Source organism: Ambystoma mexicanum, chromosome 6q (assembly GCF_040938575.1).
Source record: "Ambystoma mexicanum isolate Mex_15411 chromosome 6q, UKY_AmexF1_1, whole genome shotgun sequence".
Taxonomy (NCBI): domain Eukaryota; kingdom Metazoa; phylum Chordata; class Amphibia; order Caudata; family Ambystomatidae; genus Ambystoma; species Ambystoma mexicanum.
In genome coordinates, this window is record NC_090937.1 from 1,470,454,522 (window position 1) to 1,470,478,407 (window position 23,886).

Genomic DNA, 23,886 nt, shown 5'->3' on the forward strand with positions numbered 1-23,886 from the left:
CATGTCAGGCTTTGCTAGACATGCCTGTGATGCATGTGTGCATTTGGCACTTGAGGCACCCTTGATTTTTACCTCTGCAGGGGCGCTGCATGTAACCTTGGCATTGCCCTTTCCCACAGAGGTGATAGGGGGATTTATGGGGCACTGACTGAACATGGCCGCATCCACACACCAAGGCTTGCCTTTGGATTGGACGGGTTACAGGATTTGATATGAACATGGCCGGGCTCTTGCCACCTTTGCCCACACACCTTGGAATTGCAGCAATGCTCCTGTGACTCCATTTCCTACCCCTGCCTGCATCATTTCCCTACTTGCATGTTCCATTGTCTATCACATTTTGCATTGCCAGACCACACCTACTAAATGTTGCCCTGCCTTTTGACTCTGCAGCCGCAACATCCATTTGTTTCTTCCTCTGTCAGTGTAGCTACGGCATGCTGCTCACATGTGAGAATACCGGCGCTAACACATACATGCACATTCTGCAAAGCACATCCAGTCCTGCTGGCAATGACATGACTGCTATGACTTATTGGGCAAAGTGATGATGCCTGCTTGATTGGGACATTGCACTTGCATCACTAGAATATGTGTCGCTGATATCTGCAGGCCACTGTCAGTGTGCCTCATGTACATCCTGATGGCTTTCGTGACATGTCCAGGTTGCATGGATACCTCTTTCCTTACTCATCAGGTTTACACTGCCATGATGTATGTCCGATGCAGGGTGTCAGGGGTGGCATGGTGCTTCTACTAGGGTCAGCATGGATGTAGAACACGTCTATATGGCAAGTTCATGTGTCTGATGCATGTGTAGATGGTCCTTATGTTCTGCATGCATTACATGTGAGGCATACATGTATATACATATGGCCCCATGACTTTTGTAGTCTTCTTTTTGTAGGTGATGATACAGCAGAGTGAGGGCAGGTGGCAGAGGATTTGTCAGGGGATGCCCAACCAGGTGCCAGCACTGTGCGTGGTGAGAACCCGCTGGTGTTGCAGACCAGTCTGAGCATGTCTGCACAGGCATCATTGGAGGAGGATGGCGATACAGATGTTGCAGCCATATTGAGGCAGATGGTGGGACAACTACCACTCAGCAGTCTCGACACCATGCTTCTCATTGAGATCTTTGAGGCAACTGAGTCTGAGGGGGGACAGGAGACTGTGCACCTGCCAGTGGTGAGCCATGCTTCTTCTGACGCCACTGTGCCTGCAACATTGCCCACACACATCCTGGAGGCAACAGAGGTGTGCACTGGGAGTGGGATGCAAGTGGAACCGCAGCCCATGCCAGTACGCTCACTCAGACAGGAACGCTTTGCCTCATCTCGGTTTTGTCTGCAACACACATGTGGGGGACGTATGCCTGCTTCCTTCTTTGACTGGAACAAGGAGGTGATACACACAATTGTGCAACAGGGCGAGGTCATGCATCGCCTGGCAGACAATATCATAACAACTAATTCCACGATGTGTACGGAATTCCAACTTTTGCGTGGGGAGATCTCTGCTGTGAGGCAATGCCTGCATGAGGAGGTGAAGGCCTCAATAGACCAGCACAGCAGGAGATGACAGACTTGGGTGTAATCCTGCATGAGCAGTTGGAGGCCTCAAGGGAGCATCACCATCTTGATATGTCCTCCCTGAGAGACACTATCAACATCCAGATGGATGCAACAAGGGCTACCATGCAGGCAGACATGATGGAGAAACGGACTGTCATCAGGACCTGCTTGCAATTGGTGGACTGTTGCATGTTTCTGTGTCACATGTGGAAGCCGCACAAGAGGACCAGCCATTGGCATTTTGTGGTCAGGGCCCCCCATCCCAGGATGATCCACAAGGGTCTTAGCTAGGCTTCTTGCAAGCGATGCTATTTAGATTTTCCCTGCACCAGATTCGTATGTTGCTTCTCACCTAACTACGCCCCTTTCTCATGCCCCCCCTGACTTTGTACCCAATACTGGTTTTTAGTTGATATTATGCTTTTGCTGTCAGAGGTGGACTCCTTTTCTTTGTCTGACAGGCATTGCCATGATGCACCATGTGCAGTTTGTTCACTTCAAATGGAACTTTGCTAGTGATACTCCAGGTGACATGTACGTACTGCCATGTTCATTGATGATAACTGACATGCTGATTCACTGAGGTACATGATCGGACATTCAGGTAAACATTATGTTGACCCATGATGTGCATTATATTTGGAGTATGTTTGACTGGTTGCTTGCACTTTACTGAATGTGTATCAGTTGTCATTTCAGGTCACTTTGCACAGTCACCTCCCATTTAACCTGTGAATGCACCACGATCCCTATCCTTCTCTCCAATTACCCATTCCCGTTGCTGGACACTGTCACTCCTGACACAAATGAGGCGGTACATTGTTAGGTGGAGTTGGTGAGGGATACACAGCACAACAGCAGTTAGGGAGTACAAGGTCACCCATTTCCATGTTTATTGGTCTATGCATTCCAGTAGCTCCCTGATGTGGCACAAGTAGGGTTGTGCATGTAGGTGTCAATCTTGTGATATGTGGGTAATTGTCACAGTCTATGGACATGGGATTGGTACAATTTACATGATTGTGGACGTTGTTTTGTCCTCTGCAGCATGCTGGTCGTAGTCTGCCTATTAAAGGTGCTTACATGCACCTGCTCCTGGTGCTGGGCCATACACTGACCGCTTTGTTGCTGGGTTATTAGCTGTCATGTCCTGTAAGCCTTGCATGCCATATTCTGAATTGTTTGGTGTCAAGTAGCCACTTCATCATGCACACCTGGATCTGACCTTCCACGGAGGGGGGATGTTTTCTGTGAAATGCAGCAGCAGTCTTTTGATTTTTCACGTTTGCATGTTCATAATGTGTGAGTTATGTGTATTTTGTTAGATGAGTGCCGCGCCAAGTCCACCCTGTCCCATGACATACGGACCACCAACTGTGGCAATGCTCACTGGCCCTGCAGCCCACTGCCCTCATAGTGTATTTCCCCTGTGTGTCCTATGAGCAGTGCCTGAGAGGGTGCTGTGGAGGCACCTGTAGTCACATGACCCTGCCGATGACCCCCTTAGACTGCCCAGTATGATTGGGAGCTAGGCCACCCCCACCAGGCCACCCGCTGTGCGTGCATTGTTGTGCACGAGCAGGCTTCATGCTGCCCCCCAGGGGTGTGGCTAGGTCTGTAAAAGATACAGGGCTATGCGAATGTCAGGACTGTCGGGACTCGGGGCTAGCCAGCCTTTTGGTTGTATCCCCTGAGCTTTTATCCGGGGCTACATCCAAAAGACCCGGGTCTATAGCCCCCTCAGCCCCCCCCCTAGCAACGCCTCTGCTGCCCCCCGTCAGTCTTGGGTGGCTGCTGCCTGTAGCCACCAGTTCTCCCACTGCACTGGAACCTCCCATACTGGCCGACCCTGTGGCCCCTCCACCAGGGGAGGGGGCCTGCTTTTAGTGCTATTTAAATGGTGAATGCTTATTATCAGGCAGACAATCAGTCTTTTACAATGTCCTTAGTAAGGGTTCATGCATCGGTAACGGGTAATGGATGTGGCACAGTATGGGATGGTGTGTCATGCTCTTAGTTTGACATTGTTCGAAGGGTCATGTCCATGTTACTTTCTTAGAAAATCTGTGTAGCCAAGTGACCCTGTTCTCAGTATTTGTATGCTTGGGAGAGTGTCTTGGGGATTGCAATGTGTAATACTAAGGGCCTTGCCCATGTTTTCAGGTTTCTTTGTGAAGGATGTAGATGGAGGATATGTGTGATTTTTTTAGTATGAGGCACACACCACATGGTATACCCTGAACTGCCATTCCCAGGTTTCTGTTTATGGCCCAACTGTACTTGCCATGTTTCATCATTGAAGCCCATCAGGGATGTGGCTATGAAGTGACTTTCACACTGCATGTTATTCATGAGAAGTATGTCTGGATGAGCTGATTGCATATGTGTGGGCCAAGCGAGTCAGAGCAGGAGGAGCCAGCTTCCCCTACCTAGCAGCCATGCATTGGAATGCCCAAAGAGCCGAAAAGTCACACATTGCCTACCACAGAGCTGTCAAGATGCTACTCTTCATCTAATCACCACCATATGTTACATATATAAGAGGCTTTCAATATTACCTGCCTGTAACATATATTGCTTTCCTACAATGTATAATGTATGTAGCTAATCTGTATTGACTCCAAAGTCATCTCAGATGCCTCATGTAACTAAGCTCATCCAAGGGCTGTTTGCACGCTATATACATTGAAATAAATAAAAAATAAATACATCTGCTGGCCCCTCACCCTTTGGCCTGCTAATGGTATGGGTACTGCCTGTGGCCGCAACCGCTCTGTTGGTATGCCACAACGTGTGGCTATATTATGCTAGATGCAGCATGCCAATGTGATTTTACATGACACAGCAGGTGATTTTACATGACACAGCTGGTGCATACAACAGTACTCCACCTGAATTGTCCAGGCAGCGTAACCGTGATTTCTGCACTCCTAATATATGCTCGATTATGCCTCTGGTTGCAATGTGGGCTGCACTGTAGGGGGCCTCCGCTGGTGTGGTGGGATTTTGTCTAGGCGTCATCAGAAATGGTGAAAGCAGGTATGCACTGTCCCCTGTAAATGGCCTAAATCAAATTTTGTTATGGTGTGTGATGGCATGGTGGCTTGTATTGGATGTGACTCCCAATCAGTGGGATTTTGTGTTTGTGCTGGCTGATACTCTCCAATGAGCCACTAGTTGCTGAATGTTCCAGATGCCAGTGCCTGGTGGATGGAGGATTGGGGCACTATGTAGCTGTCGTGGGTGCATCCAGGGTAGTTCGTGTTCACATGCATGATGTGACCCTTTGCATCACAGATGGCCTGCAAGTTCAGCGAATGCCAATTTTTTAGGTTTCGATATATATGTTCTGTGGCTCATGGGAGTTGTGGTGCAACATGTGTGCAATCAATTGCCCCAATTACCTGTGGGAACTGGGCAACTGCATAGAATTCTTGAGCCACTCTTTGCCTTACTTGCACAATGCATGGCAGGTTTATGTGGCTGTGCACACATGCTATGCTGCAGCTTAGGACCTGTTGGAGGCAGCGTGATTGTGAAGGCTGTGAAATACCACCGACAATGGCTGTGATCTGTTGGAATGCGACAATCCCCAGGAAGTGGAGGGCAGTAAGGACTTTGATTCAGGGTGGTATTGGCTATGAGCACATGGTAGGGGGACATCTGGTCATTCTCCCACTCCCTGACCAATTCAAGGATGACATGGGGAGGAAGCATATGTGCCATATACTTCCTCTTCAGGTATGCCGAATATCATTGTGCGTGTATAGTAGATTCTGGCTTTTAGGTATGTGAGCAATGCAGGAACGGGCATGGTGGCGACATTTCTCTACGATTGCATGATGGTTTTTAAACCTGGGGTTGCATGGCCCAGTCTCACCTTGCGCCTGGTCACGGGTGGCGGTAGAATTTGTATTCTTTTTTAGGTAGGGCAGATGCACTAGTGAATCTGTAAATACGGGTTTGTTTGCACTTCACGGGGCGTGTTTGTCCATTTGCACAGTACCTCCCTCCCCACGCCCATGTTATCACTCATTTCTGTACTTTAATAATGACGTTTGCATATTCCGCCCCCTCCTTCGTCTTTGCACTGTCTATTCCCTCAAGCCTTGCACAGGTCGCGCGGACATGGCGCACCGAGCTGGGAACCTGCGCAGTGGCCGATCTGTAAATCGGTGGTTATAGTTTTGTGCGACACATACAGCTTTTTTTTGGACATTGTTTATGCACTGCGCAAAACCTTCATTAAATCAGGTCCCCTGTCTCTAGAAAATGAGACCTGCCCCCTCCATCCTACACATCAGGAAAGACCTGACGACCCTACTCTACTCAAAGCATCACTCCAATCGATGATTGCTCCACTTAACTTTACCTCTCCTCCAGAGTTCCCCCTTTCCAGCATACCTGCTGCTCTCTACTTGTATCCCCAGATGTGAGTCCCCTATGTGCAGTGCTCTGTTGCTTCCCAGTTAGGTTTGAAAATGTACAAATCCTATGCATACATGCATGCATATATGGGATGACTGTACAAACATGCTCTGCAATGCCTCAATGTTTTTTTTGCGTTCCTGTTTGTGCACTTGCATCTTGCTGGAGGGTATGGCAGAGAACTGGGAAACTGCTGGTTGAATTGTGCCGATCATGTTCTGCTTCCATTTCTGGTCTTTTAATTACACATTCCACACATGCATATGGAATTTCAGCACCCCTGCTGTTCTTCCTCTCGTAGCAGTCGCTGATAGCAGTGTACACCCAGAATCCTGGCAGAGAATCGGCCTTTCAGACATATAAGGGGATTAAATAAGTACCATCGAGTTTAGTAATAGTGCCATATTTTATTATAGTGCTTGCAAATCAGGAGGTATGTATTCTGCTTAAGGTACACAAACTAGTGCACAATGTTTGAGGTGCTAGCTTGGTGAGGGGCAGACCTAGTCAGTCTTCTTAAGGCATGGGGCAGACTGCCAGCGGTCATCTCTCTAGCCATACCTTAGCATTTCCAGAAGTCTCCACGTCTGGACTACAGGGCAGCCCCAGGTGGGTGCCGCTGTCTTTGGGAGCATTCAGGAGGATTGAAGGTGGATGAGCCCGGCTTAGTTGGAAGTGATTATCTTGGAAGTATGGTTACTCGTTAGATGGCCGTTCAGATCATTTGGACTACAATTCCCATGATCCTTCACCTCTGAATAAACTGGCTGGGATTGATGGAGGTTGTAGTGCAAATTATCTGACGAGCCACATGATGAGTAACAATGAGTGAAAAAGCTCTGTGTGGGTCTATGGAGCGGGCAGAGCCTGCAACTCAAAAAGAGCAGTGAGGGTTGGGACAACTAGGGTCCTCCGGAGACTATGTAGAGGCTATGGATTGTGCAGCAGGTTTCAAAAAAGGCTGGCAGGTTGTCTGTTCCCTTCATTGCATTATATGAATGTTGGTAAATTTGGGCAGGCTCAGTATCCCTCAGGTATCTTAGCTTCAAACACTCTTGGATACAAACATGCTCTGCAATGCCTCAATGTTTTTTTTGCGTTCCTGTTTACTTATCGAACCCTTCACTGGCTCCCAGTCGGACGAAGGGCCACCTTCAAGACCCTATGCATTACCCACCGAGCAGTGCACAAGATCGGCCAAATGTACCTACAAGAACAGATAAAACCCTACCTCCCATCACGCACCCTAAAATCAAGCACTGCCCTCTTTCTAGTGATACCAACCTCTAATTCTTCGAGGATCGGAGGATCCACTTTTTCAACCTTGGCTCCAACTCTGTGGAACTCACTCCACCCCACATATTTGTCACACCCAAGACTACATGGCCTTCCGCAAAGTTCTAAAAACCTTGCTCTTTCCATAATGCCGATTATGACCATCTAAAACTGCTGAGACCTAGCAACCTGCTGACAAATGTTCAACAATATCCCGAGCAATAATGCCACTGAATGTGGCTATTAAGTTATGAATACGTTTACTCTGAACGCGGCTATCGCAAATGCAGACTTGAAATCCGGAACAGCGAGCTTGTTAGATCAAATCCTCCTTCCAGACACTCACCTCTCATATCGCTACTCTCACTCGGTACACCAACACATAATTAAGACACCTTACTCTTTTAACTGACCTGGACTACGGTCTCTGAGGGCGTTCAACTTACCAGTGCTTTGAGGTCATACCAATGATATGTAGAGTGCTATATGAATACCAAATAACAGAACATAACACAGTGTCTGAATTGAATGTAAGTTGGCACATTGACCCTAAAGAATATATTGACACTGAACCTATGGAAAAACGAAACAATTAAATAGATAGAAGTTAAATCCGATACTCACCCTATCAAAAGAAAAGAACAAAAACTATAACAGAATTTAATTTCGTACTGACCCTAGGAAAATACCTAAACAATTAAAGAAACAGAATTTAGGTTTCTACTGACCCTATTGTAAATACTGAAACAGACAAACATACAAAACGTAGGTTGATGTTCAACTGAGCACAATCCCCATGACCACATATTACATAACAGCTTAGGATTCACTGTACTTTAAGCAGCTAGGAGGAAAGGCTACTACCACAAACAATATTTTGAGCACAGCAATACCTTTGATGGGAGTCCTGCGCTTTAAATAATTGATATTTAAAGTGATGTTTCTGGTGCATTTGAATCCTAGGGCAGGGATGATGGTTGGGCCAGCTATGTTATGGGAGAGGCACACGCCAATGCTTGGGGGAGAGGCTTTACACTCGCTCACATGCTTCCAAACTGCATGATGCTATTGCTCCAAACTGACTGCTCGATGCCATTGCTCCAAACTGACTGCACAATGCTATTGTTCCAAACTGACTGCAAGATGCTATTACTCCAAACTGACTGCACGATGCTATTGCTTCAAAATGACTGCATGATGCTATTGCTCCAAACCGACTGCTCTATGCTATTGCTCCAACCTGACTGCACAATGCTATTGCTCCAAACTGACTGCTCGATGCTAGTGCTCCAAACTGACTGCACAATGCTATTGCTCCAAACTGACTGCACTATGCTATTGATCCAAACTGACTGCAAGATGCTATTGCTCCAAACTGACTGCAAGATGCTATTGCTCCAAACTGACTGCAAGAAGCTATTGCTCCAAACTGACTGCAGGATGCTGTTGCTCCAAGCGGACTGCTCAATGCTATTGCTCCAAACTGACTGCTCGATGTTATTGCTCCAAACTGACAGCCCGATGCTATTGCTCCAAACTGCATGATGTTATTGCTCCAAACTGACTGCAAGATGCTATTGCTCCAAACTGACTAGACTATGCTATTGATCCAAACTGACTGCTCGATGCTATTGCTCCAAACTGACTGCACAATGCTATTGCTCTCAAATGATTGCTTGATGCTAATGCACCACACTGACTGCATGATGCGATTTCTCCAAACTGACTGCAAAATGCTATTACTCCAAACTGACTCCTCGAGGCTATTGCTCCAAACTGACTGCTCGATGCTATTGCTCCAAACTGACTGCAGGATGCTATTGCTCCAAACTGACTACACTATGCTATTGCTTCAAAGTGACTGCACGATGTTATTGCTTCAAAGTGACTGCACGATGCTATTGCTTCAAAGTGACTGCACGATGCTATTGCTCCAAAGTGACTGCAGGATGCTGTTGCTCCAAACGGACTGCTCGATGCTGTTGCTCCAAACGGACTGCACAATGCTATTGCTCCAAAGTAATTGCACAATGTTATTGCTCCAAACTGACTGCTCGACGCTATTGCTCCAAACTGACTACACAACGCTATTGCTCCAAACTGACTGTACGACGCTATTGCTCCAAACTGACTGCACAATGCTATTGCTCCAAACTGACTGCTCGATGTTATTGCTCCAAACTGACTGCTCGATGCTATTTCTCCAAACTGACTGCACGATGCTATAGCTCCAAACTGACTGCACGATGCTATTGACCCGAACTGACGGCACAATGCTATTGCTCCAAACTGACTGCTCGATGCTATTGCTCCAAACTGACTGCATGATGCTATTGCTCCAAACTGACTACACTATGCTATTGCTCCAAACTGACTGCACAATGCTATTGCTCCAAAGTGACTGCACAATGCTATTGTTCCAAAGTGACTGCACGATGCTATTGCTCCAAACTGACTGCACGATGCTATTGCTCCAAATTGACTGCACGATGCTATTGATCCAAACTGACGGCACAATGCTATTGCCCCAAACGGACTGCACGATGCTATTGTCCCAAACGGACTGCACGATGCTATTGTCCCAAACGGACTGCACGATGCTATTGATCCAAACAGACTGCACGATGCTATTGCTCCAAACTGACTACACAACGCTATTGCTCCAAACTGACTGTACGACGCTATTGCTCCAAACTGACTGCACAATGCTATTGCTCCAAACTGACTGCTCGATGTTATTGCTCCAAACTGACTGCTCGATGCTATTTCTCCAAACTGACTGCACGATGCTATAGCTCCAAACTGACTGCACGATGCTATTGACCCGAACTGACGGCACAATGCTATTGCTCCAAACTGACTGCTCGATGCTATTGCTCCAAACTGACTGCATGATGCTATTGCTCCAAACTGACTACACTATGCTATTGCTCCAAACTGACTGCACAATGCTATTGCTCCAAAGTGACTGCACAATGCTATTGTTCCAAAGTGACTGCACGATGCTATTGCTCCAAACTGACTGCACGATGCTATTGCTCCAAATTGACTGCACGATGCTATTGATCCAAACTGACGGCACAATGCTATTGCCCCAAACGGACTGCACGATGCTATTGTCCCAAACGGACTGCACGATGCTATTGTCCCAAACGGACTGCACGATGCTATTGATCCAAACAGACTGCACGATGCTATTGATCCAAACTGACTGCACGATGCTATTGATCCAAACTGACTGCAAGATGCTATTACTCCAAACTGACTGCAAGATGCTATTACTCCAAACTGCATGATGCTATTGTTCCAAACTTACTGCTCGATGCCATTGATCCAAACTGACTGCACAATGCTATTGTTCCAAACTGACTGCACGATGCTATTGTTCCAAACTGACTGCAAGATGCTATTACTCCAAACTGACTGCAAGATGCTATTACTCCAAACTGCATGATGCTATTGTTCCAAACTGACTGCTCGATGCCATTGATCCAAACTGACTGCACGATGCTATTGTTCCAAACTGACTGCAAGATGCTATTACTCCAAACTGACAACACTATGCTATTGCTCCAAACTGACTGCACGATGCTATTGCTTCAAAATGACTGCTCTATGCTATTGTTCCAAACTGACTGCTCTATGCTATTGCTCCAAACTGACTGCATGATGCTATTGCTCCAAACTGACTGCTCGATGCTATTGCTCCAAACTGACTGCAAGATGCTATTGCTCCAAACTGACTGCACGATGCTAGTGCTCCAAACTGACTGCTCGATGCTAGTCGTCCAAACTGACTGCACGATGCTATTGCTCCAAACTGACTGCACTATGCTATTGATCCAAACTGACTGCAAGATGCTATTGCTCCAAACTGACTGCAAGATGCATTGCTCCAAACTGACTGCAAGAAGCTATTGCTCCAAACTGACTGCAGGATGCTGTTGCTCCAAATGGACTGCTCGATGCTATTGCTCCAAACGGACTGCTCGATGCTATTGCTCCAAACTGACTGCTCGATGTTATTGCTCCAAACTGACAGCCCGATGCTATTGCTCCAAACTGCATGATGCTATTGCTCCAAACTGACTAGACTATGCTATTGATCCAAACTGACTGCTCAATGCTATTGCTCCAAACTGACTGCTCAATGCTATTGCTCCAAACTGACTACACTATGCTATTGCTTCAAAGTGACTGCACCATGCTATTGCTTCAAAGTGACTGCACGATGCTGTTGCTCCAAACGGACTGCTCGATGCTGTTGCTCCAAACGGACTGCACAATGCTATTGCTCCAAACTGACTGCTCAATGCTATTGCTCCAAACTGACTGCACAATGCTATTGCTCCAAACTGACTGCTCAATGCTATTGCTCCAAACTGACTGCACAATGCTATTGCTCCAAACTGACTGCTCAATGCTATTGCTCCAAACTGACTGCACTATGCTATTGCTCCAAACTGACTGCACCATGCTATTGCTCCAAACGGACTACATGATGCTTTTGCTCCAAACTGACTGCTCGCTGCTATTGGTCCAAACAGACTGCATGATGCTATTGCTCCAAACTGACTGCTCAACGTTATTGCTCCAAACTGACGGATTGACGCTATTGCTCCAAATTGACTGCACGATGCTATTGCTCCAAACTGACTGCACCATGCTATTGCTCCAAAGGGACTGCATGATGCTATTGCTCCAATCTGACTGCTCGATGCTATTTCTCCAAACTGACTGCATGATGCTATTGCTCCAAACTGACTGCATGATGCTATTGCTCCAAATTGACTGCACAATGCTATTGCTCCAAACTGACTGCACTATGCTATTGATCCAAACTGACGGCACGATGCTATTGCCCCAAACGGACTGCACGATGCTATTGTCCCAAACGGACTGCATGATGCTATTGCTCCAAAGTGATTGCACGATGCTATTGATCCAAACTGACTGCACAATGCTATTGATCCAAAATGACTGCTCAACGCTATTGCTCCAAACTAACTACACAACGCTACTGCTCCAAACTGACTGCACAATGCTATTGCTCCAAACTGACTGCTCAATTCTATTGCTCTAAACTGACTGCTCGATGTTATTGTTCCAAACTGACAGCTTGATGCTATTGCTCCAAACTGATTGCTCGATGTTATTGCTCCAAACTAACTGCACAATGCTATTGCTCCAAAGTGATTGCACAATGCTATTGCTCCAAATTGACTGCACGATGCTTTTGCTCCAAACTGACCACACAACGCTATTGCTCCAAAGTGGCTACACAATGATATTGCTCCAAACTGACTGCTCGATGCTGTTGCTCCAAACTGACTGCTCGATGTTATTGCTCCAAACTGACTGCTCGATGCTATTGCTCCAAACTGACTGCTCGATGTTATTGCTCCAAACTAACTGCACAATGCTATTGCTCCAAAGTCATTGCACAATGCTATTGCTCCAAATTGACCGCACAATGCTTTTGATCCAAACTGACCACACAACGGTATTGCTCCAAAGTGACTACACAATGATATTGCTCCAAACTGACTGCTCAATGTTATTGCTCCAAACTGACTGCTCGATGCTATTGATCCAAATTGACTGCACGGTGCTATTGCTCCAAACTGACTGCACAATGCTTTTGCTCCAAACTGACTGCATGATGCTTTTGCTCCAAACGGACTGCTCGATGCTGTTGCTCCAAACGGACTGCACGATGCTATTGCTCCAAAGTAATTGCACAATGCTATTGCTCCAAACTGACTGCTCAATGGTATTGCTCCAAACTGACTGCACGATGCTATTGCTCCTAACTGACTGCACGACACTATTGCTCCAAACTGACTACACAACGCTATTGCTCCAAACTGACTGCACAATGCTATTGCTCCAAACTGACTGCTCAATGTTATTGCTCCAAACTGACTGCTCGATGCTATTGATCCAAATTGACTGCATGGTGCTATTGCTCCAAACTGACTGCACGATGCTATTGCTCCAAACTAACTGCATGATGCTATTGCTCCAAAGTGACTGCACGATGCTATTGCTCCAAACTGACTGCTCGACGGTATTGCTCCAAACTGACTGCTCGACGTTATTGCTCCAAACTGACGGATTGACGCTATTGCTCCAAACTGACTGCACGATGCTATTGCTCCAAACTGACTGCACCATGCTATTGCTCCAAAGGGACCGCATGATGCTATTGCTCCAAACTGACTGCTCGATGCTATTGCTCCAAACTGACTGCATGATGCTATTGCTCCAAACTGACTGCATGATGCTATTGCTCCAAACTGACTGCACGATGCTATTGATCCAAACTGACTGCTCGATGCTATTGCTCCAAACTGACTTCACAATGCTATTGCTCCAAACTGACTGCATGATGCTATTGCTCCAAACTGACTACACTATGCTATTGCTCCAAACTGACTGCACGATGCTATTGCTCCAAAGTGACCGGACGATGCTATTGTTCCTAACTGATTGCTCGATGCTATTGATCCAAACTGACTGCTCAACGCTATTGCTCCAAACTAACTACACAACGCTATAGCTCCAAACTGACTGCACAATGCTATTGCTCCAAACTGACTGCTCGTTGCTATTGCTCCAAACTGATTGCTCGTTGCTATTGCTCCAAACTGACTGCTTGATGTTATTGCTCCAAACTGACAGCTCGATGCTATTGCTCCAAACTGACTGCTCGATGTTATTGCTACAAACTAACTGCACAATGCTATTGCTCCAAAGTGATTGCACAATGCTATTGCTCCAAATTGACTGCACAACGCTTTTGCTCTAAACTGACCACACAACGCTATTGCTCAAAAGTGACTACACAATGATATTGCTCCAAACTGACTGCTCGATGCTATTGCTCCAAACTGACTGCTCAATGTTATTGCTCCAAACTGACTGCTCGATGCTATTGCTCCAAACTGACTGCTCGATGTTATTGCTCCAAACTAACTGCACAATGCTATTGCTCCAAAGTGATTGCACAATGCTATTGCTCCAAATTGACCGCACAATGCTTTTGCCCCATACTGACCACACAACGCTATTGCTCCAAAGTGACTACACAATGATATTGCTCCAAACTGACTGCTCGATGCTATTGCTCCAAAATGACTGCTCAATGTTATTGCTCCAAACTGACTGCTCGATGCTATTGCTCCACACTGACTGCACTATGCTATTGATCCAAACTGACTGCACTATGCTATTGCTCCAAACTGACTGCACAATGCTATTGCTCCAAACTGACTGCATGATGCTTTTGCTCCAAACTGACTGCTCAATGCTATTGCTCCAAACTGACTGCACAATGCTATTGCTGCAAAGTGACTGCACAATGCTATTTCTCCAAACTGACTGCTCGATGCTATTGCTCCAAACTAACTGCTCAACGTTGTTGCTCCAAACTGACAGCTTGATGCTATTGCTCCAAACTGACTACACAATGCTATTGCTCCAAACTGACTGCAAGATGCTTTTGCTACAAACTGACTACACTATGCTATTGCTCCAAACTGACTGCAAAATGCTATTGCTCCAAAGGGACTGCATGATGCTATTGCTCCAAAATGACTGCTCGATGCTATTGCTCCAATCTGACTGCATGATGCTATTGCTCCAAACTGAATGCACGATGCTATTGATCCAAACTGACTGCCCAATGCTATTGCTCCAAACTGACTGTACAATGCTATTGCTCCAAAGTGACTGCATGATGCTATTGCTCTAAAGTGACTACACCATGCTATTGCTCCAAACTGACTGCACAATGCTATTGCTCCAAAGTGACTGCATGATGCTATTGTTTCAAATTGACTGGTCGATGCTATTGCTCCAAACTGACTGCACGATGCTATTGCTCCAAACTGACTGCACTATGCTATTGATCCAAACTGACTGCACTATGCTATTGCTGCAAAGTGACTGCATGATGCTTTTGCTCCAAAATGACTGCTCGATGCTATTGCTACAATCTGACTGCATGATGCTATTGCACCAAACTGACTGCACGATGCTATTGATCCAAACTGACTGCCCGATGCTATTGCTCCAAACTGACTGCACAATGCTATTGCTCCAAAGTGACTGCATGATGCTATTGCTCCAAAGTGACTACACCATGCTATTGCTCCAAACTGACTGCACAATGCTATTGCTCCAAAGTGACTGCATGATGCTATTGTTTCAAACTGACTGGTCAATGCTATTGCTCCAAACTGACTGCACGATGCTATTGCTCCAAACTGACTGCACTATGCTATTGATCGAAACTGACTGCACTATGCTATTGCTCCAAACTGACTGCACAATGCTATTGCTCCAAACTGACTGCACAATGCTATTGCTCCAAACTGACTGCTCAATGCTATTGCTCCAAACTAACTGCAAGATTCTATTGCTCCAAACTGACTGCACTATGCTGTTGATCCAAACTGACAGCTCGATGCTATTGCTCCAAACTGACAGCTCGATGCTATTGCTCAAAACTGACTGCTCGATGTTATTGCTCCAAACCGACTACACAATGCTATTGCTGCAAAGTGACTGCTCGATGCTTTTGCTCCAAACTGACCACACAACGCTATTGCTCCAAACTGACTATACAATGCTATTGCTCCAAACTGACTGCACAATGCTATTGCTCCAAACTGACTGCATGATGCTTTTGCTCCAAACTGACCACACAACGCTATTGCTCCAAACTGAGTGCACAAAACTATTGGTCCAAACAGACTGCATGATGCTATTGCTCCAAACTGACTACACAATGCTATTGCTCCAAACTGACTGCACAATGCTATTGCTTCAAACTGAATGCATGATGCTATTACTCCAAACTGACCACACAACGCTATTGCTCCAAACTGAGTGCACAAAACTATTGGTCCAAACAGACTGCATGATGCTATTGCTCCAAACTGACTACACAATGCTATTGCTCCAAACTGGCTGCACAATGCTATTGCTCCAAACTGACTGCACAATGCTATTGCTTTGATTTGGGTTTGCAGGAGTTGCTCGAGGTCATGGTCCCAGAAAGGGAGAACTCTTAACACCATCCCCTCCCCATCCAAGCAGACATCGCCTACTAGGGAAAAGTCGGGTCTCTAAGAAATTTGTGTGCAGTAAGACCAATAACTATTCTCAGTCCATGTGCTAGGATTGTATTTATCTCCTCCGCAACCGAAGACTTTTTTTAAAAATGTCTTTAAATTCCCACACTGTGATCATTTATTATGGGTGTGCCCCTTGGCGTCCTTTGTTTTTTCACAGTAAGACCTTTAACCATGTCACGGGTCTCCTTGTCCAGTCTTCACAATCCCCCCCTACCTAGATCTTCAGGGCAACCGGTGACCAGTTAAATAACCACATTAGGATTTGCTGTATTCAAATGCATTTTGTGTGGCTCTCTTGAAAACCAGCAGTGAATTTGGCTCTTGAGGACCAGAATGGGAGACCCGCGACCCTACATTCAATAACATGGCTTGGGTTATCTGGTTTACATGAAGATTTAAATACCCCCTTTTGTTACAAATATCTTCATTGAAATGTGCTGTTAAATGTCTCTGAATCTGCGTATTGTGTTTTAAATTCCGCTGACCCGAAGATGGTAGTCAGTGTTTTCACTATTAGATGGCACAATGTGCAGAGCTGCCAACAAATTCCATGTCAACTGCATTGTGGGGCATGTAGTCCTGTATAATAAGAAAAACGAGGGTGGTTGGGCTAATGCCACCTCCAACGGGACACGTTGGAAGCTCTGCCTCGCGGACACACAGATATCGAGATGTATGGCTAAACTTTGTTTGCACATGCTCGATAGGAGCATCTGCTAGGCAGTGGTCTGTAACCTGCGGCTCTCCAGATGTTTTGGCATACAACTCCCATCAATCCTCGCCAGCATAGTCTGTTGTTAGAGATAATGCCAGGTGCAGGTCAACAAAACTGGTAGACCGCGAGCTGCAGACCCGCAATCAATGATGTGATGCATGTGATGTCCTGTGGCGCGTGGGCAGCCCATCATGGAGTGGAATCAGCATTATGTTCCTATTGTTAACACAGTGTAAGGGAGACACATTTACTCCACCCCATTCTCCTGGACCTCATCAAACTTGCTGGGAGCCATTTATTTGGGAAATAAAATAAATAGCTGAAACTAAAATGACTTACTGGGCTCTACAGAGATAAGCAAGCCATATTCTAAATGATGGAATGAATCACAGATGGATGGTGATGTGCCAGTTGAAACAATGATCACTGCTACCCACCTGGGCTCTCGGTACCTTGTGGCGCACTCCTCACAATCTTAGTCTTGCTCGGCTTGCTGCTCGTCCTGATGGTGACGGGTGTGGGCGCCGGGCTATCGGCTCGAATAGTTGACAGGTCCTGCATACTGAAGCTCCGGAGTCTCTCTGAAAGAGCTCCCTGCCCCTAGCACAAAAAGAGGTTTTATTAGACGCTGCCTTAACATAGTGTGTCTTCTACTGCCTAGAATAACAATTCTACAATCACATGAATTTACACACTCCTTTGCGCAGCAACTTGTTGGGGTTTTCCCTTCCTGCTGCTGTAGTTATGCACTGTGCCGATGACAGGGATCGAGCCCATGTTGTAGCATCGCTGTATTCCCAAGGTGAGCACGTTGCCCTTGAGCTATCCCCCGGTACAATGTCCTTGAAAGACTTCCCCTTCTTCATCCCACCTTTCCAGTCCTCAGACCTCTTTTTATAACTATTTACTTTTGGGATGACCCCCTTCTGATAGACTGCTGTGCTCGCTCTCGGCTGGTAGACTGCGAGGGGTCCTTACCCACAGCCTAGAAGTGCCATAGGGCCATAGTTGCCTACATGATCCATTCCAATCTGTAGGTGCATATCCAGTTTAGGTTTTTCCTTTGCATTCTGGGACCTGTAGTTCTGCCTTTTCCATTCTAAAACTCAGACTACAAGTTCCAGAAGTCAACGAAAAAACCCGGACCGGATAAACACCTACAGATTGGAATGGATCATGGTGGCAACTATTTGTTATGTAGAACATTATGATGCGAGGGAGCTCCAAAGAAGTCAGTTACTGTGAGGATGCACAGAGGTGAAGATGCAGGGGCTTTTTGTACACTAAAAGTTCCTTGTAACATTTACCTCCTCTGCATGACTCAATTATTGGACCCTGATGAAAGCTGCTAGATAGGTGTGTTGGGAGTTGTAGTCCAATATATCTGGAGGAGCAAAGCTTGCAGACCCCTGTGCTGGCCTATTCGCTTGCATTCCACCAGTCTGTCTATTCACTTGCATTTCCCCTTTACATCACCACCCTTATCCTCAATTAGTACTATTACCAGGGGAAAACTAGCCTACAGGGAACGCTCGAGATCTCCCGGGAGGCCTTTGCACCCTGGGCCTCTTTTTTGTGGTCATCTATTTTGTTTCCAGGTTTTCTCATAGGAAAAGATTAGGGCTTGCTATAACATGGGGTTACTTTGAACATTATTTCCAGGGTTTATCTTGGTTAGCAGTCCACCCCTGATTATTACCTTAGATGTCTCCCACCTATCTCCAACCCACCTGCTTCTGACCTTTCCAATAAGCGCCACTGCGTTATACCCTGACATCAATGTGGCTTGTTTATAGTGTGTGACTTCCTTTTGGGTGTGCTTACACTATTAGTTTGTTTTCCTTTCTGAATGGCGCTCCCTCTTCCTTTGCACAGCACCCTCACACCCTATGGGGCCCTATGGTCCTAGTTTTATGAGACTATATTTATTTATGTATTTATTTCATTTGTTGATAGCACCCAGACTCGGAGGCATCACAGTGCTAGTATATGTCTTAGAGTCAGCGATACAGTACAATCATAGCATATCAATGCACTGTTATTACATACACGGCTTTATATGAACCGGTCTGCACTGGGAACACAGCTGCTAATTCCAGTAAGAGAAAGAGTTGACACCGCCGGGCTATTATTGAGTAGGGAAGCGCCAGACACTCTTTTAGATGAAGTCAGTGCCTCCAGGAACAATGCTGGTCTCTGTGTGGTGACCTGTGGCAGCCTAGAAGGCGACCAACCATCGGTTTTACATGGAGAGCCCACCTGACATATGCTGCTATCAATGTGAGTAACAGGGGTGCCTTAGTAAAGCAGGATAGGGCATGCTTGCTGTGCAGAGTGTGTTTTTAAATATATGGGAATATTGAAGAACGTACCCAGCAGTTTTCATTATATAACCCGTAAGAATTATGAAATGCTGAGTCGGTCCATTATATCATCCCCAGAAAGAGGCAATGCCACATCATCCCTACTGTGATTTAAACTTGTGATCTGCAAGTCACTGGTGCAGCACTCAGCCCACTGAGCTATTTTACCATTTCACTAATAATTTATGCAGCGAACAGGTTTTGCACCTATTATATTAAGAGTTTGCACGGGGCACACCAGATGAAATTATCTTTGTGATTGCTGATTTTGTAATCAAGAATGGTCGTTTTGATTTTGCATCAAGTTTGGTTTTAAATTCTAAAGTTGAGCAAAATTAGGTCGAGCCATACCATATTAGGTTGGAAGAAATAGCAGTGCCTCGGGTGTGAAACTATTAGGCGATAATGCATTTAGTGGTGGGCTGTATCAGGTTGCATCGGCCCCCAGTCCAATTTTATTGGGCCGAATGAAGCAAGAGCCTTTAAGTCAGGTGACCATCTATTATCACCTGGGACAGTCTGTCACTATACACTTGGAAAATATCTGGAGTGCTAATGGATCTTTTGTTGGTCAGGGAAAACAGTTGCCTGCCGGGTGCGAGAGGCTTTTTTTAATCAAGCGAACACCTTTTCTATGTCCATGATGGCCTCTGGTGGAGCTGCACACAGGCGTAGAATGGAGAATCAAGCAGGCAAGAGATTGTTTTTGTTCTAGGTTATAAGCAGTAGCGCGTGGCAGGGAGAAGGGTGGATGAGTCAGCTGGGAAGCAGGGGAAAGCAGCTATCAGCTTTATTAAAACGATGGATGATACCATAGAATTTGTGATGTAGACCCTGATCAGCTGATCACCAAGCTCCAGGTGGTAATTAGGCTTCATAGCCCTAGCATGAGGGCTGCACTGGGAGTTATGGGCCCTGAAAACCGAGTTAAAGGCCAGAGCAGAGCAAGGGTGTTTAATGAGATTTACAGGCCCATAACTCCATATACGGCCAGAAGACACCGCCTATAAGGCTTCTTCTTCTTCTCAATTATCGGAGGCGTGGGCGGACCCACGCAGGTGTTTCCCCATCCTAAAGGATGATGTGCACCAGACCCACCAATCAATAATTAGCTCACATAAACTCACAACTCCTCCCACCGCCCCGTCTGCCTCACAAAATCCAACATCACACTGTTCCTCCTCCTGCCTCTCACCCCGTCACCTCCCAGCAAAGCCCTCCCACTCAGCTCAGCCACACCCAGCGCAGTCAACCGAACCCTCATCAATTCTCTCTCTTCAACATGTCTCTCACAACTAAGCAAAAAATGTCCCACAGTCTCAGGCACCCCACACACCGCACAGTCCCTCGACTCACGCTTCCCCACTCGAAACAAACAGTCATTCAGCCCCACATGCCCTATCCTCAACCTATTATCACCCTTAGAGGATGGGGTAAAAAAAGCAATCTGCCTGGAGTGGCTGCTGGGAACTGGATAGTTCCCAGCCACTAGATACAATGTGATAAGGAGGGATAGGCGGGGCTTAGATACATTCCAGCCGTGCCACTTCTATGTTCGGTCTGGCAAGATGAGGGCAGCAGAGGAGCCGGGCCGCATCTGCCAGGTGTGGTCCGGTAAGATTCCGTAAGGAGGCGGACGGCCACCGTGAGAAGCTAAGGGAAGAGGGTGGGGGGCACGGGATCACCGTGCTCGGGTTGCATCTGCCAGGTACGCCCCGATAAGATTCGGTAAGGAGGCGGATGGCCACCACCCACCATGAGAAGCTAAAGGAAGAGGGTGGGGGTCAGGGGATTCACTGTGCTCTGGCTGCATCTGTCAGGTGCGTCCCAGGCAGACTTAATGGTGTGGCCGGCGGCAGGGTTCTCAGCACCCTGATGCCATGATGGAAGGGAGGGCTGCGCTGAGAACCCTGGGCTGTCAGTGCGGCACTCCCTCTCATCACGGGAGCATTGTGCTGAGAGCCCTGCCGGTATCGGGGCTGTCAGCGCAGCGCTCCTTATTATCAAGGGAGCGTCGCACTGACAGCACTGCCGGCAGTGGTGACTGGAAGAGTCACGTGGCTTTCCCACTCATTGGCCAATTTCCAGGCCTTTTATTGTTTTTGCGAGCCATACTGGCTTTTATGGCCTGGAAATGTGCCCATCGGGGCGTGCCACGTGCCGGTTCTTAAAGGGTGCTCCACACTGGGAAAATGTTTCATAGAGTCTCATACAGCAAGATTCTGCTTCAAAGCACTGTTAGAACGCACATAGCCGGTGTCCAGCTATAAATACACTGCAGTGGGAATCCGGAAGTGTCCAGTTAGTTGGACAGTGCAGACTAAAGGTGTCCAGCTAGATATGCAGTGCAGGACAGAGGTGTCCAGCTAAATATACAGTGTGGTGTAGACCAAAAGTTGTCTAGCTAGCCATACAGTGCATACCAAAGGTGACCCTTCCAGCGATGAAATTACTGGGAACCCCAGATGGACATGCAGTGAAGAGCTGTCCTAGAAAGTGCAGACCAGAGGCGCACAGCTAGATATACAGTGCATAGGAGTCCAGGTGTATCCAGCTAGAGTTGCAATGCAATGTAGGGCAGAGGTGTGGTGTCCACCTAGATATCCACGCTGCTTCACATTACCAACCTTAGCGGGTTGCAGATCACACTTAGTGCCTGGCCTAACCTGTGTCAACAATCCACCTCCTGCTTGGAAAATGTAGGGTCCTTTCCTTAGCACACGTGGCAGCTTGTGTCTAGATGCCCACATAAATTGCAACCAATACGCACAGTAAAGGAACTTCAAACAGAATGACAGATGACAGTCACTGCACAGCCCAAACTACTGTCAAGTGGAGGTGGGGATCACATCTAAGCAGGAGAGATCACGCACTACATGCAGCAACACCAGGCAAAGCTCATGCAAACTTAAGCCAGTGCCTACTGTGTCGAGGTTGCTGAGGTGTGCTTGTTTGTATTTGTTTCGTTTGTATAGCGCTTACACCTTAAGCTATGTAGAAGCTTGCGTTTAGTGTGATTAAAGCTAACATGTTTTGAGCAGACCTGTTGCTGGTATTCAGCATTTACTGTTGCTGTATTATGTGGGTTTTAGGTTAGGCGTGCTGCCTATACCCTTTGATTGTTGTCCCGTTGTTTTTAATTAATTGGGGGTAAACGTTCTACATCCCTTTGAGAGAGTAGGGTCTTTGGTGGCCCTCAAATTATTTTAGGTTATATCGTCCTCGTGCATTGTCCTGGATGCACCCCATTTATGAAGAACATTGTGAGCACCATCGAAGTACGACCACATGGATGTTGGTGATTACAGACACTAATAATATCAGGTTTTTACATAGAGCTTCATGCCGTATGTCTTGCAGTTTTCATGGACTGTAATAATAAAGCAATATGCCTCGAGCGTTAATGCCCCCATCGCGAGGGGCATATAGCTATTAGTAACCCGGCCCGCAAAAACTGCGTGACAGGGGCACTAAAAGCTTTTTTTTTGTCCCGAAGCGCTGCAGCGTTTCAGGAAAAAAAAAAAGATGACAAAGAAAATGGTTGCCGGGAAAGGGAAAACGAAGTCCGTTTTCCCTTTCCATGGCGGCCATCAGGCGCGGATGCTGCAAACAGAAGCGTTTACAGCCTGTCCGCTCATGAAAAAAAAGAAGGTAAGTGCAGTTGGGAGGGCGGAAGGGAGGGGAAGGGAAAAAAAATGAAAGAAAAAAAAAACGTACCTGTGTCCCCGGCGGGGGACGATGGCAGCCTCCAGCTGTGTAAAGGCGCGGAGCGGGATGGCTCCGCTCTGAGTCTCCACACTGCTGGAGGCTGCCATCGTCCCCCACTGGGGACGCAGGAACAAGAAGGTAAGTGGGGTGGGGAGGGCAGGGAGCGGGGAGGGAAGGGAAAGAAAAAAAAAGCTTACCTGGAGTCCCCAGCGGGGTGCGAAGGCAGCCTCTCAGCCGTGGGGAGGCTCGGAGCGGGGATGGCCCCGCTTCGAGCCTCCTCATTGGCTGAGGGGCTGCCACGCCCCCCCCCCGCTGAGGACAAGGTAGCTGAATTCCGGCCGAGAATCAAAAGACTCTCGGCCGGGCAAAGACCCAGCGAGAACCAATCAGAATGCGTGTTGCATTCTGCTTGACTCTCGCTGAGTACTAATAGCTGTTATTATTACCCATTTTAATACACAGAGATTCGGGTTACACAACGCCCCGCCCACATCCACTAAACGACTCCACCCACCGCCATGCCCACTTTTGCCCACCAGTCCCGCCCACTATTCAAAAAAGGTCTTGCGCCTGATATGGCTGTTTGATTGAACACGCACACAGACATCACTTGCGGTCACTCTCGCCCCCACCTCCATGTGATTGGCCACCAGCAGTCTGATTCTAGCCAATTACATGGA

The 23,886-nt window shown here is 46.9% G+C and overlaps 1 protein-coding gene across 4 annotated transcripts in view; it reads right to left on the reverse strand.

Moving 5' to 3' along the window:
- REEP1 (receptor accessory protein 1) overlaps positions 1-23,886 on the reverse strand; it is a 560,779-nt gene that overhangs the window by 134,265 nt on the left and 402,628 nt on the right. For all 4 annotated transcript variants that reach the window (XM_069632177.1, XM_069632180.1, XM_069632178.1 and 1 more), the window contains one exon: positions 17,573-17,735. In XM_069632177.1, coding sequence (XP_069488278.1) covers positions 17,573-17,735 — 163 coding nt within the window. The remainder of the gene's footprint in view (positions 1-17,572; positions 17,736-23,886) is intronic.